Raw genomic sequence first — 15,264 nt, 5'->3', positions numbered from 1 at the left:
GAATAATCTGTCCTTCCCTGGTTTCAGAATGACGACCATTTTACCCGTCTTACAAACACCAGAGAAGTAGGCTACCCCGTTTACAAACAGGCCGAAAAGTTAGTTGCCAAAAGGACTACTGCCTTATAGGGCAGGGATTTAATTTCTGTATTTGACACCTTGTCATCACCGGGAGACTTCCTCTCGTTTAGGCCCTTTATAACCCTGTGGACCTCTGCAGGCTTTATGTCAGGTGCATCATTGTCAGATCTCCATTTTCCTTTGAAAGTTAGATTTTTCCGTGTATCGCACGGGCCCCTTGTTCGTTATCATCGTCTGAAATATCGTGAGTTACACATTGATTCTCAATTGAATCCACGAAAGTCTCAGCTTTATCGTAATGTGACAATGCCAGCCCATGGACACCATGAATTGCACGCCCGGCGGGGTAGGTAGTCAGATTACGAATAATCCGCGAAAATTTTCGATCTGACTCGTTTCGGAGAGATTACAGAGATTCCTCCCATTTTCTATCTTTCTTTCCATCAATCGATTGGGTACTTCCCCGGCTAGTTCCTGATATTCCGTCCGGTCAGCTGGGTGCGAAATCTTTGCTATCTTTTTCTGTATGTATTTTTAATATGAATCGAATCCTTAAGGAGATCCGGCGTGGTGTCGTCTTGGGAATTATGTCAGTACTGAAACGTAGGCGGAGCAGCATTCGTATTTACGTCTCGGCCTTGCACCCGTTTCCTGCGCGCTTCATACATTTTGACGACGGTCCAGATTATTATTATCATTGTTATTATTATTATTATTATTATTATTATTATTATTATTATTATTATTATTATTATGGACCTAGCGGTGCGTGGGATTTTTAGCAGTACGAATGATCTATTTCCGTGAATTATTGACCTTATTATAAGGCGAGTAATGGCACGGTCAATATCATTCCTATTACTAATTGAAGGGTTGGATGCAAGAACCAGGCAGCTTCACTTTTCGTCAAAATGGACATTTTCATATATATCGAATGCAAACAAATAGGCGCACATTTGTATGCAAGAACCATGCAACTCCAATGACTTCCATTGGCGATACAAAGGAAAAGGAGCCACATGGAGATAGCATTCATCATAATTTTAATGCAAGAACAAGGCAGCTCCAGGAGCCACCTGGTTCTTCTATCGATTTTAGTTCAGTGCATCGTCACTGGTGCCGAAGCTTCGGATGTAGAAAAAGAAAAACGGAAGAGAGAAAGACTGTATGTTCCTAATGATTATGTGAACCTCATAAGAGGGTCAAGCTCAACATTTATTGTCAAACAAATTGAGAGAGACAGCTTTCTAGACTATAAAGGTACTTTTGAAGAATCCTTCAAGAAGAATGTTAGTGGTGTAGGTAAAGAGAAGTTCTCCATTTCAAAATATTGGTTGTTTATTCATAGTGAAGAATTTTGTGGAACTGTTAAAAGTTCAATGAATGCATCAGGTTTTTCTCTACAAGAGGTTCCTCTCTTGAAAAAGAACAGTACCCCAAAGTTTCCTCACGCGAGTCAGGAACTGTATCCAGAAGCCCTGCACATCAAGGAAGGAAAATTTCGGGATGTAATGGTACTGGCCAAACGCTATGTACCTCCCACTGACAAGTGGTATTACAACAACATAACCAGCCAATCAAGAGAAAATAATGTGAACACCTCATCTGGAAGTGAATAACATCAACTGTCATACTGTAATAGTGGACACACTTAATATTTAAGGTTCTTAAAATTTCTGTGACTTATTATGAAGTGTTTACATATTGAAATACTGTAATTTATTTTCCAAAAATACAGTTTTTGGTAAGTAAAACCACAGAAATGACTGAATTAAACATTTTCTATGCAAGAACCAGGTGGCTCCAAAATTAATTTATTTCTATAGAAGACAAGAAAATTGAAAATTCTGCTACAATACAGACTAAATGTATCAAGGAGGTCATAATTAACATACTGACAGAAATAAGTATTTATACCGTCATTCATACTTATTTTATACAGTTTTTTCTTGCTCCTGAAAAGTTAGAAAAAATGGAGCTGCCTGATTCTTGCATCCAACCCTTCAATTTCAAAAGTATTTAAATTTTTATTTATATGCCACGAGAATCTGTGGTTAAATATTTTTAATTTTTGTACTGAAAAAAATGGCTCTTGAAATCGAACCAAGGAAAGATTGAAAATAATGGGTTTGTGATCTCCATCGAGAGCATTATGAACTACAAAGTTGATGGCCCTGTTATAAAATGTAGAGACCGTGATATCAATGGCATCGGGTCGATCCCAAGCTGGATATCTAATATGTTCAGTTGGGGCGTAGACACCGGGGTCATTATCTCTCATATGTTGTTGCAGTATCCTTCCCTTAGGATTTGCAGTCCTAGAGTTCCAATCTGGATGCTTAGAATTTAAGTCTCCCGCTACAATTGAAGGTACGTGGAGCGATTTGTTGAATAAAATATCATTCGGCTGTATTAAGCAGAACCTTGGGGGGTGGGGAGAGGTAAATAGCTCGCAGAAAGTCGGTAGTGGTACTGTTGGTGTCTAATCTCGATACCGAGAGGCGCAATAACGCCCCAAGAGGGAGGGGTTCAATGACGTGGTGAGGACACCCACACTCTCGCTCTCTTTACGGTAAGTCGTAAAGTTCTTAATTTTGAATGCCCTATGAGTTTTTAGCCACGTCTCTCCCCTTAGCAGATATCGATTTTATACTCAGAAATAGGCTACTCAAATTCGTATTTCTTACTAGAATGTCCCTGACAATTCCAAGCACAGATTGTCATGTCCATTGTCAGGCAGAGGACACAAATTATGGTTCTGTGAAATATCGCATAGCAGCATTTAGCAAAACTCCTACCTTATCTACCGCACTCTGACATTGTTCTATCCATCTACTCAGCTGTTGTTCGCACGTGGTGAGGATCTCGCCTGTCTTGCTCTTCAGAGGACTAGTTTTATTAAAATCTTTCTTCGAAAGAATCTTTGTGATGCCTTTGTCGGAGCTGGCTAGCGGTCTCTTTTAAAATAGGCAACAAACTGGAAAAATTGGATTTACCTGAGGAGGCCCAAGATATCTCCCATGACCGAGAGAGCGGATATGGGAGGCGCCGTGCCGATGGGCTCAGGGTTCGATTGGGTTCGATGGAGTGGAGGGGCGGAGGCACCTCTCATCACTTGAGTGTAGAAGTTGGGATCTACTCCTCGGGAGGGGTAGGGTCGTCTTTTTCTGAGACTTAAAGCACCTTTAACCGTCTTAGTCTCCATAATGGTGCGGAATGTATCACATCCGCGCCAGGAAGCAAGATGGTTGCCCTAGCAATTAACGCTCTTGGCTGATGCTGTCGGAGTGAGTGGAAACGCAGCAGCCGAGTGGTTATCATCGCACATAACGCATTTCAGAGGCATGGCACATTAGTTAACTGTGTGATCCCACCTCTGACAGCTGTAGCATTGTGTAGGGTCTTCACGACCCTTATAGGCCTCCATAGTCACTCTGGATCCGTGAGAATCGCCCTTCCAAACATTAAGTTCTCAGAGGTTGTCAGATACTTTATTAACGGGAGCTATCTCAATGGCCTCGCAAATCTAATGCTGTCGGTGTTAGAAGAGAGCAAGAATTGAACACGAGATGGAGGATAGAATAGATGAAACCGAGGGGGCTGACTCATCTAGGAGACCCGTGGTTTAAACTCGAGAGCTCCGGGGGTTATCATTTTAACGACCTCTTACGATAGGCAGAAAATTCTGCAGATGTATTCTATCAACCCCCACGCACTGAGAAGAGTTTAGTTGTTTACAATAAAGATGGAGAAATTTCTGACAGACCGCAAACTCTTGTTGTAGGAGAGACTTCTACGTTCAATATTGCCCTTCGACATCACATACAAAATAACCGTCTACTTGAACAAATAAGAATGGCTTTTGTATTATAAATCTCTTGATTTTTCTTTCAGTGATTTCCAAATACTAAGAAATAGGCACATTATAGTGAACACTTCAATACAGTACATTTCACGCAACAATGCATTGCATTAAAAATACTTATAAATCCCCTTTCCTTTGTAGAATACCAAGAGTATAAACTACACAACTGGTTTTCAAAATTGACCAGTTTTCCAGTTTTGATCTTCTGAATTTTGTAAATATGAGGAGCAATACCGTTAATGAAGAAAACTCTCAGATGAAACTGCATGAAATATTAAATATCTAACAAAGCATTTTGTTTCAGTTGAATATTTAGTAAAGGCTACTTTCTCCTAATTCTAAGTTTTGTATCTCTTTTAGGTCTCTCACACTAACAACATGCCCCGAGGAAGAAGTTTGTTGCAGGGATGAAAGTGAATCTGAGGTCATTAGCACAACAACCACGACCACCACCTCTACCACCAGCAAACCCAAAAAAGGAATGCGTCCATCACCTTGTGGTCGGAGAGGCGGAAAGCTTAGAATTCTTTCTGGTGACAAAGACGGCGAAACTTCGTACGGCGAGTTTCCTTGGATGTTGGCCATATTCCGACGGAGAGGGAAGGATTGGAAGTTTCGCTGTGGAGGTTCATTAATCCGCATGAACATGGTTCTGACAGCAGCTCACTCCGTTAAAAGGTCAGGAAAAGCTACTTTCTGCGATATTGTTTTCGAGTCGAAGTTTACTTATCCTAGACCTAGATCGGAAATGCTCTGTGTTGCACATATCTTCCTACGTGTTTGAGTTTGAGGTTCTATTGAGGCCGTTCGCTGGGAAACACAACCCACTCACCCAAGTCGATTCTGACAAATACAGGTATCAACTCACTGTAACCCCCACTCTACATTCTCTTACTGCACTGTCCCTCTCGGTCACTATCTCACTGACTGACTGACTTCACCACAGAATCCAACGCTGGCTAACTCTGACTGTGTTTTACTCGATATATATGCACTTTCGACAAACAGTCTAGAAATATCGACTTCTGGAAATGTTCTTGCAACATTCTGAATGGAACACATTCGAACATACAAGGACATTCGATCGACCGGCCTCTCGATTGGAGTAGATCAAACTCGAATGTTCGATTACCGTTTATAAACACGCATGGACATGTCTACAACATTCTTAATGCTTCTGCATGTATCTGGATAATAAATCATTACTGTAGGTTTCCAGAAACCTCCATATGTAACAGAATGATAGTGGATTATAACCAATGTACGAATATTATAGAGTTTTCTACAGTTTTCGACTACACAGATTTTGAGGTTATACAAATATACAATACATATTTACAGAACATGGTCGTACTTAACATTTCATAAAAAATAATTGAAATATACTAACAATACGTATTTGAGGTTATACAAATGTGCAATACATATTTATCGGGTATAGTCGTATTATTATTTAATAAAAGATAATTAAAATATATTAAACATAATAATTGAAGGTTTTACAAGAGTTAGGTTATGGCGGCTGGTTCTGCCATCACATTTTGTCTCGGCTGCTTATGGCATGATGTGGATAATTTCAGGCCGTCCCTTGCCCATCTAGCGTAATGCCATCTCTTCTTGCGTGATGACGGGAATAGAAAATACATATGACATTACTTTAAGCATAATGATGTTCTTAAGGTCTACTAAAATTACAATGTGTCTTTTCTTTTCAAGATTGATTAAGTTGATCTTTATATTCTATCTCAATTCTTTATAATGCTAATTTTGGCTTAAATATTTGATTAAAGTTGGTTTGTTTTAAATAACTCGCCGATGTTATTTGCGTATTGTAGCCTTGTTCTGCTTTGTTCTTCTTAATAGTGTAGGCGTCTTAGAGCAAGTTGGTTGGTAGTATATAGCCTCGTATTTGACGAAATATTTCGCTCGGTTGATATTTCTTTCTCTATATCGCGAGATCTCAATATATTACTCTTGCTGACATACTCTTCTTATCTTGAATTTTTATTTGTTTAATTCCAACTCTTGCTTGTAGTACATATATTTGCTAAAATTGCATTTATTTTGTTCTCTGTGTTGGCTTGGCTCAACAATCCAAGTTCCATTTCTTTGTCCTTTCACCGCCATGATGATTATCTCTATTCTGATATCGGGCCAATGTAGACTTCTATGACAGTGGATCATTCCTTCTACTTAACCTCGCCCCGGGCAATCGCGTTTATTCTGATTTAACCGGAATCTTACCTTAAGAATAGTACAATGGTACACATGTAAATAGATTTTGTCCTGTGCGACTAGAGATACTACAAGTGTTTTAATGCGGTGGTTTCCCCTTGCCTTCCGCACCCTACGCCATTGACCTCCAATAAGTTCAGGAGTGAGTTCTCACCCCGAGGACAAGAGGGTGCCATTTTCTCCACCCCTTCATCCACCCTCCTAAGAGGCTGTTGGCCCTTTGTAGAGGGGGACCACTTATACCGGTGGTAGTTGGGTTTCTATAAATTGTACTGGTATTTATCCCCGAGCCGGGGTTGCCTCTTCCGCCATCTCCACCGTACCGAAGTCCACCTTCTCCGCCGTAGATGCCGTTGAAGTCTTCACTCGTAACCCTGAGCTGGGGCCCTTACGAGATGCTACACACCGGGTCAGTGTGCTCTGGGACTCACATAGCCAGGGATGCAACTCCCTGGGTAGGGCTGCCTCCGAATAGGGTCTCTACCCGCTACCATAATTTCCACTGATAAAAAAATACCGGGTTTTTTATTTGTGCTTGGTTTTGTTATTTAGTCGTTCTTTCTCAAGCGCATTTTAATCTTACCGCTCTTTTAAGACGCATTTGATTTTATTGTTGTTTTCGTGAGCGATACGACAGCACAGTAGTACCCTGCGTTTCCTGGTGAAATTTATTAAATGTATCCCTCAACCCTCGAGCCCATAAAAATATTATTGTTCTATTTTATGCCCTAGTTTACCTTACACTTCAATGCTGAGGTTCTTGTATGTTCCGTAGTTTACCTCTGATTCCGTACAAAGTAAAAATAGACCCTGTAAACACCCCCGTACTCTTTAGTTCATAAAATTAATTTGCAGCTTAGTTTCTTCCGCTTTTTATCTTGAACTTAAATACTGAATTTCACAAATTTATCTGCCGCCATTTACCCCTGATGGTGTTGAGCAGAGCCGTTCGATGCGGCAAACCTGCTGCCATAAGAGCGTTACTGTTTTCTTAACATGGAATGAACTATAAATAGAGGTTGCGCAGTAGACAAAGCATTCCGAACCATCTTATAATCAGATGGTAAATGAGATTTATATATCTTAATCACAAGAGTCAGGTTACACAAATGATTCCTCAAAAAGCAACAGAACTCTTAGCAACCACCAAGGGCACGGTGTTCGTAAGTTGATTGTCTAGCCTGAACAGCTTACAGAACCGTGTAAATTTGGATGTTATTGTGCCATTAGCTCGAACCATAAGACCCAAAATTTCTATAGATGTTAACTTATATTTTGCATTATAATATGGAATTGTGTGTTCGTAGGCGCTGCATTTCTCTTCATGAACACCCGTTGGTTGAATATGTAGGAATCGATATGTTTAACTAATTTCGACCCAGTGGCCATTACTACACCCATTATTACGTTTTGTTATATACTGCTTCACCTCTCTCCCCAGTTGGTGGTTATCCGTGACGGGCAGAGAGATATTTTTTCATACATGCATGAATTCAGTTTATTTATTCACTCCTGCATTTATCATCCATTCATTCAGTCATGCATTCATCCACATGGAATGTTCTCATCCTATCTGCTGGAGTTCCGTAGATGTAGGATGAGAGCATTCAACTCACTCAATCATGCAATCACTCACTCATTAATTAATTAATTACTTCATTCATTCATTCATTCATTCATTCATGCAATGTACCAATATAATCCAATCAGCAATGCATCCATTCATTCATTCATAAATTAGTCATTCATAAATTAGTCATTCATGCAGTGTACTAATATAATCCAGTCAGGCAATTTATTCATTCATGCAGTGTACTGTACCGGTTACGACCTGTACATGAGTATTTTTTGAGTATAAATTACATTTAATTATCACGCGTAATGTTCTGAGCACGCCTGGTTTGTTTACCGTCAGCGGGGCAAGCAAGCGAGTGAAGGACAGCTGTGAGCTGTGACGTAGCCACAGGGGCTAGCTAGACCGCCCGCCCGTCACACCACGTGTTCCCAGCCTGGACTCGTATATTCTAGATTCCACGTCACATCTTCCAGATTGTTCGACGGGGAAAATTTTGTAACTCCCGTAATAATTATGCTAGCGGCTTGAGCGATATGCCATCTTGTTTGGGATCATCTGAACGTCGCAATACTCGAGTTTCAAGTAAATCCATCGAGGGATTCAGGAGATATTCGGTCAAGCCGTATTGTGACGTAGACGTCCCGGATCGAATAAAAGGAGGGCCCACTGTAGCCTGTTCACTCAGTTACAGCTGAGTAGTCAGCGTGGACACTCTCGCTGCTACTATCGTCGTGTAGTGACAGTCCCGACGAGGAACTCTGTAATTTTCTAAGTATTCATAAAGTTAACTTGTATTTTCTCCGAGTGTGGGAGAACGAATTCTTCCAAGTATTCTAAAGTGGACTTGCAATATTTCGAGTGTTAAAGAACATTTTCTAAGTCTTCGTAATTGAACTTACAATATTTACGGGTGTTCGAGACTGGAATTTTTCCAATTATTCATGAAATGGACTTGTATTATTTACGTGTGTTAAATTCATAATTGGACTTGTATTATTTACGTGTGTTAAAGAACGAATTCTTCATAAATTGAACTTGCAATATTTGCGAGTGTTAAGAGACTCATTCCTCTAATAAACAGTGATTTATAAACTTTGCTAGTGATGATCTCTGAATGTGCTCAAAGTTCCCGTAAGCATAAATTTGTGATTTTGCCGGTACTGGTTCAAAGGCTTATAAACTTTGCCGGTGATGAACTCTAACTTCATTCAACGTCTTTAAAACATAAATTTAGGATCTCACCTGTGTTTATTCAAAGACTTGGATACCTTGCCAGTGATAGACTGTAAATTTATTCATGTGGATGGACTTGTGTTTTTCGTACATGTTCACTCAAAGACTTGTACATTCGCCAGTGTTGATTCAAAGACTTATAAATTTCGCCAGTGATAGACTGTAAATTTATTCATGTGGATGGACTTATGTGTTTCGTACATGTTCACTCAAAGACTTGTACATTCGCCAGTGTTGATTCAAAACTTTATACATTTCGCCAGTGATTCAGATCTTCATGTGGATGGACTTATGTTTTTCGTCCGTGTTCATTCAAAAGACTTGTACCTTTGCCAGTAATGAACTTTAAAATTTAGCCATAGTTTCATGAGAAGGGACTTGTGGTTTTTTTTGTCAGTATTTATTCAGAGACGAAAACTTTTTCTAGTGGTGAACTCTGAAATTATTTATAATCCTCGTATATAGAGACATATCATTTTACGAGTGTTAAATTATGAAAGTCTTGACGATTAATAACCAGTGACTTCGCTAATAGGTTAATCACCCAAGGTTTTTATGAACTCAGATTTATCAGTACTGCGAGTGACCTTGGAGACATCAACCCTCTCAGTCACATTGAGCTGAGGTAGTAAATGATTATCTGCAACATCACCAGGATCATCGTGGTTCAACCTGGGCCTCGAAAGTTCGAGGCATCTCTACCTTCTACCAACCCAGACAGTCCAGCCGCTTCTGTACGGAGTCCCTGGACTTCTGGAACGTGTTCCAACCTGCTCGGCTTGGTGAACTGGAGAATCCGAGCCATATTATAGGACTATGTGGAAAACAACTTATATCTACCTGGAGGTGATGTGCAATTTCATGCCTTATATGAATAAACTCATGTTCAGTCAGAATCAAAGTTTTCTTGTAGATAGGACCCTACCTCCTGTACCGAGCCCTAGCTACTAGTCACCCAGTTTTAGCCCTGAGAACTATATTCTTGCTTACTTTAAAATATAATCTGAGAGTCGGGCTCTTTTACCGGTACAGTACCAATATAATCCAATCAGGCAATTCATTCATTCATTCATTCATTCATTCATTCATAATTTAATTCATCCATTAATTCGTTAATTCATTCATGCAGTGTACCAATATAATCCACTCAGATAATACATTCATTCATTCATTCATTCATTCATTCATTCATTCATTCACTCAGTCAGTCAGTTAGTCAGTCAGTCAGTCAGTCAGTCTGTAAGTCAGACAGTCAGTCATTCAGGCTATATAACAATGTTAACGTCTAGGATGTCCGACTCACTGACGGAACGATCAGCGTACTGGCCTTCGGTTCAGAGGGTCCCGGGTTCAATTCCCGGCCGGGTCGGGTAATTTAACCTTCATTGGTTAATTCCAATGGCCCGGGGGCTGAGTGTTTGTCCTGTCCCCGACATCCCTGCAACTCACACACCACACATCACACTATCCTCCACCACAATAACATGCAGTTACCTAGACATGGCAGATGCCGCCCACCCTCATCGGAGGGTCTGACTTAAAAGGGCTGCACTCTGCTAGAAATAGCCACACGAAATTATAATTATTATAACGTCTAGGATAAAAATGTTAGAAACTACAATTTAGAGATCAAGTGTAATTAGTGAGTAGGCGAAATTGTAATATGTAAGATAACAATTTTGAAATGAATTGTAACAAAATCATGCACGTATCAATATAATTTGGATTTCAAAATATTATTACTCTCTCCTCAGTTCCTGGCGACCCCGAGCTAAAGGATGGCAGTATTATGTTCTATATAATGCTTCACCTTAGTTTACAGGTTTTGAAATATTAAAACAACGTCAATTCTGTACGGGGCATTGAAAGGCATTGCACGAGTGGAAGGCAAAGGCATCCACTATTCGTAACCTCGGCGAGAAGGAGTGATCATCTCTAGGCCTGGCCGCCCTTGATCTCAGGAACGAACCTGGAACTCATTCTTGGTGCACGCTGAGTGAACTTCAAGGCAATGCGGCTCTTCAGAAGTGGAAATTTGGTTTCGAATTGTTTCCTTCCTAAAAGGGAATCCAACTCACATCCTTCCGAATGGACCGAACTTTTGAAATGGACCGTGCATATTCGTGTCATGTCCATGGGTACGATTGATATAACGCAGTGCATGTACCAAAAAAGACAAAGGTTTGCAGAATATGAAGTGGAGCGTGGTCAGAGTGACGAATCCTCTTGGCTCAGGGACGATAACTCACCGTCAGAGAGCTCCTCGATTGTAATCACGTAGGGTGAGTGGACCCTGAACCAGTCCTCAGATCCAGGAATAAATCCCTGACCTGGCCAGGAATCGAACCCGAGGTCTCCGAATGAGAGATAGGCGTGCTACTCCTAGACCGCGAATTTACTATAACATAGTGTAAATAGAAGAACAGTTTGCTGGCATGGTTGAACATGTTCTGGGTGTCCTTTTAATTCTGAGAGTAATTACACCTTGTATGCTGAGTCATCAGCCTGAAGAGCTCTACAGATGTACCAGTCTACATACACCAGCCGACACTATGAGCAAGTGTTTCACAACATTCATTAAAGCGACTAGCTGCACAGGGAATGGTATTACTAGTAGTAGGACCCACTCATACCTCAGCCACTTTCATATCGTCAAGGCCAAGGGTGAGATTGAGAGAGAGAATGCGAGAACTCACTTGTTCTAGCCCCATACCAGGAGACACAGATCACGCCACGCCAGAGAAGAATCTAGGCAAAATTCACCTACGAGGGTTGTAAATAAAGTAGTGGCAATATTCATAGAATGCAATATTTAATGAACTAAGAAGTACAATTGCATTACATTCCTTCACTGAGGTCACTCGCAAATACCTTTTTCCAAATGTCGGGAAGCCCTTGGGGACTGATGGCAAGGCGTTCTCTGTTGATGATAGCGACGAAGCGCCCAATTGCGTGCAGTACAGATGCCATGTCAGGAAATGGGCGGCCTCGGAGGGGTTCCTTCAACTTCGGAAACAAACTCACAAGGGCTCATATCTGGTGAGTACGGAGGCTTTCCCAAGACCTCCCAATGCCACCGTTGCAATAAGAGCTTGACATTGTTAACTACATGACAACGTACACGATACAGCGATCGTCTAGCATTAAACGTGGACGATAGCCTGACGCAGATATCGCTCCAGAAACCGGCAGTAGTAATCACTGTTGTCGGTTTGTCCTTCAGACACAGCGTGCGTAAGAATAATATCCACGTAGTCGTCGTTCCTGTCGAAATTTCTGTAGACTTGGCGAACCTGGGCGGCGCCATTCATTCGATTGGCGCTTTAATTCAGGCTCGTAGACTCATGCCCACGTCTCATCAATGGTGACAATACGCAGCAGGAATGCCTCTCCTCTGTTGCGATATCTGTCCAGGTGGATGTCAGACATTGCGTACCGGCACCATTTCTGTACTTCGGTGACATGAAGTGGAACCTAACGGGACGCATTTTTCCTCATGTTAAGACATTTCGTCAGTATGTGCCACACAGCTTGATAACTGAGACCAACGTCTACGGATAATTATAGGACAGTCCATCGATGATCTACGGAAACGAGATCACTCACAATGTCAATCTGATATCGAGGAATGGACGGGTGGCCTTTGTGATGCAAATCCGCTGTCTTATTCCAACCTGCACGAAACGCCTTGAACCATCCTGCAACCATCCTAAACGGCAATATGCAGCCCCAGAATTTGCCTGGTGTGAAAATGGGAAACCACGGAAAACCATCTTCAAAGCTGTTGACAGTGGGGTTCGCACCCACTATCTTCCTAATGTAAGCTAACAGCTGTGCGATCCTAACCACACGACCAACTCACTTGCTTCTCGATAACATTCTGATGCATTTTTGCCACGGGCAAAGTCTATTTTTATCCACGTACACTGGTCACCTTTTGAAAACGTGCTTTAGAGCGGTGAAATCGACACTCTTCATTTCAACGCCACACATCAACAACACCACCAACTGGATGCCCGTTAGATGCACACTGCACATTGAACACCGACAACACTCCCATATCCTTTGTGCACATGTTCGATCTCCTGCAAGTATCTGGACTACGTTCCCACTATTTTATTAACAGCTCTCGTACATAAAATTTACCTTCATCGCAACATCTCATTTCAAAGGGTTTAAGTTAAGCAAGAAGCTTTCAGGGAAACATTTTTGTGAACATAAATGTATCAAAATCGCAGCTAAAAACATAAGAAATATTTTAAGAATGACCCTTAATTTTGTACTTGTATGAGACGTCATTTTACAAAAATTCTATTTTCTATCCAGTGCAAACTAGTCTTGCCTAAAAGGATTAATATCAATTAGATTTAACCTTGCTTATTTTCGTTTCATACCGAGTAATGCAGCATAATTCATTAACGTGGCTCATATTCCTTTTCGGCCGGCCTCGCTATCTAGAGGTAATGTGTCAGCTTCTCACCCGCAGGCCCCGGTTTCAATTCAGGACCAGGTAAGGGATTTTGACCAAAATCCGAGGGCTGCTTCGAGGTCAACTCAGCCTGCGTGATTAAAATTGAGGAGTTATCTGATGGCGAGATGGCGGCCCCTGTCTAGAAAACCAGAATGATTCGTTACACTGGCCATGCCAGGACTTCGGGCTGAGCAGTGGTCACTTGGTAGGGCAAAGCTCATCAGAGTTGTAGTTCAAGGGCGAGGGAGGGTGGGTGAGGGGGTATTCCTGTTCGGAATTATTTTGATGTGATAACTAGAGATCGGATTTATATGCTGTGTAAATCACCAATATGAGCATGCTGAAAAACGTGGTAAAATATACATCTAATTAGGCACTTATTTTCATGCTATTAAATACTTGTATGTAATGCAAACGTAACATTCCTTTACTAGACACAAGCGATTCAGCCGCACCAATACATAGAATTATGATCATGAATAAACAGCTGAATGAAAAACAAAAAATCACACTAGTTACAGCTCCGGCTCTTCCTCTAGTACAAACAATCCGTGCACAGTTTGTGAGGCGTATTAATCTACCAGTGGTCATTGTTAAAACAATGTTCACACCGAGGTGCCGGAATTTTGTCCCGCAGGAGTTCTTTTTCGTGCCAGTAAATCTACCGACACGAGGCTGACGTATTTTCTAGACACACTGTGTTAATTAATACACGTGATAAATCACTTAGTAAGATAACCGCTGGGCTGAGTGGCTCAGACGGTTGAGGGGCTGGCCTTCTGACCCCAACGTGGCAGGTTCGATCCTGGCTCAGTCCGGTGGTATTTGAAGGTGCTCAAGTACGTCAGCCTCGTGTCGGTAGATTTACTGGCACGTAAAAAGAACTTCTGCGGGACAAAATTCCGGCATCTCGGCGTCTCCGAAAAACCGTAAAAGTAGTTAGTGGGACGTAAAGGAAATAACATTATTATTAGTAAGACAACCGTATACAAAAACAACACAAACGTCTTGTTACACTGCACACCCTATATTTCCTGTCCATAATTTGTTTTGCAGTACACCACAACAGCCTTCTGGTATAAATCTGTGGTGGTGTTTGTCTGTTAAAACTAGCTTCAGTGGGGTTAATGATCTCTCTACATCTACAATGTGACAGGACAGTACTTGATTTCGGGAGAGTGTAGGTGTTGAACATTCGGGTACATGCAGTCAAATATTTTGTTTTTAGCTACCATGATATCGTAGCCCGAATTTCGTTTAAAGACATCACGATATTTCGTTTTACAGATGGCATCCGAGCTTTCCTTGAAACCTTCCAGTTCACTCTTTATGTTCTCCACAATGTTCAGTGAATCGCCAAGACGCAAACCACGTGTTCCTAGCTTCTTGATTTATTCTAGCTGTTATGATTTGGAAATGTGTCTTGATAATTGCCGAAAGTGTTCATGACATTACTTACATTTTCTTGAAGACTGCTTGAAAAAAACATGTTAAAATACGCATCATAAAACTCGAAAACATGCACAATAAATCTGAAAATTGAAATATATGCACTAATCTCAAATATATGCAAATATGCATGTGTATATGCGCTATTAAAGGGGCTGCTTGGCCGAGGTGGTAAAGGCGTGCCCGGTTCGCCCGGAAGGACGTGGGTTCGAAATTTAAGAAACGAGATTTCCACTTCCGGAGGTGAATATGGCCCTGAGGTTCACTCAGCCTACATCAAAAATGCGTACCAGGTTAATTCCTGGGGGCAAAAGCGGCTGGGCGTAGAGCTAACCACTCTACCCCATCACGTGC

General features: G+C 41.2%; 1 protein-coding gene across 1 annotated transcript in view; it reads left to right on the top strand.

Annotated features, from left to right (window-relative positions):
* Window positions 1-4,427: 4,427 nt before the first annotated feature.
* Window positions 4,428-15,264, top strand: part of LOC136874481 (phenoloxidase-activating factor 2) — a 55,145-nt gene continuing 44,308 nt past the window's right edge. Inside the window, exon 1 of the mRNA XM_067148110.2 lies at window positions 4,428-4,624. Within this exon, the coding sequence (XP_067004211.2) occupies window positions 4,428-4,624 (197 nt within the window). The remainder of the gene's footprint in view (window positions 4,625-15,264) is intronic.

Source organism: Anabrus simplex, chromosome 5, assembly GCF_040414725.1.
Source record: "Anabrus simplex isolate iqAnaSimp1 chromosome 5, ASM4041472v1, whole genome shotgun sequence".
In the NCBI taxonomy this organism is placed as follows: Eukaryota; Metazoa; Arthropoda; class Insecta; order Orthoptera; family Tettigoniidae; genus Anabrus; species Anabrus simplex.
The sequence above is the reverse complement of the archived record's forward strand: the minus strand, read 5'-3'. Positions and strand labels throughout refer to the sequence as shown.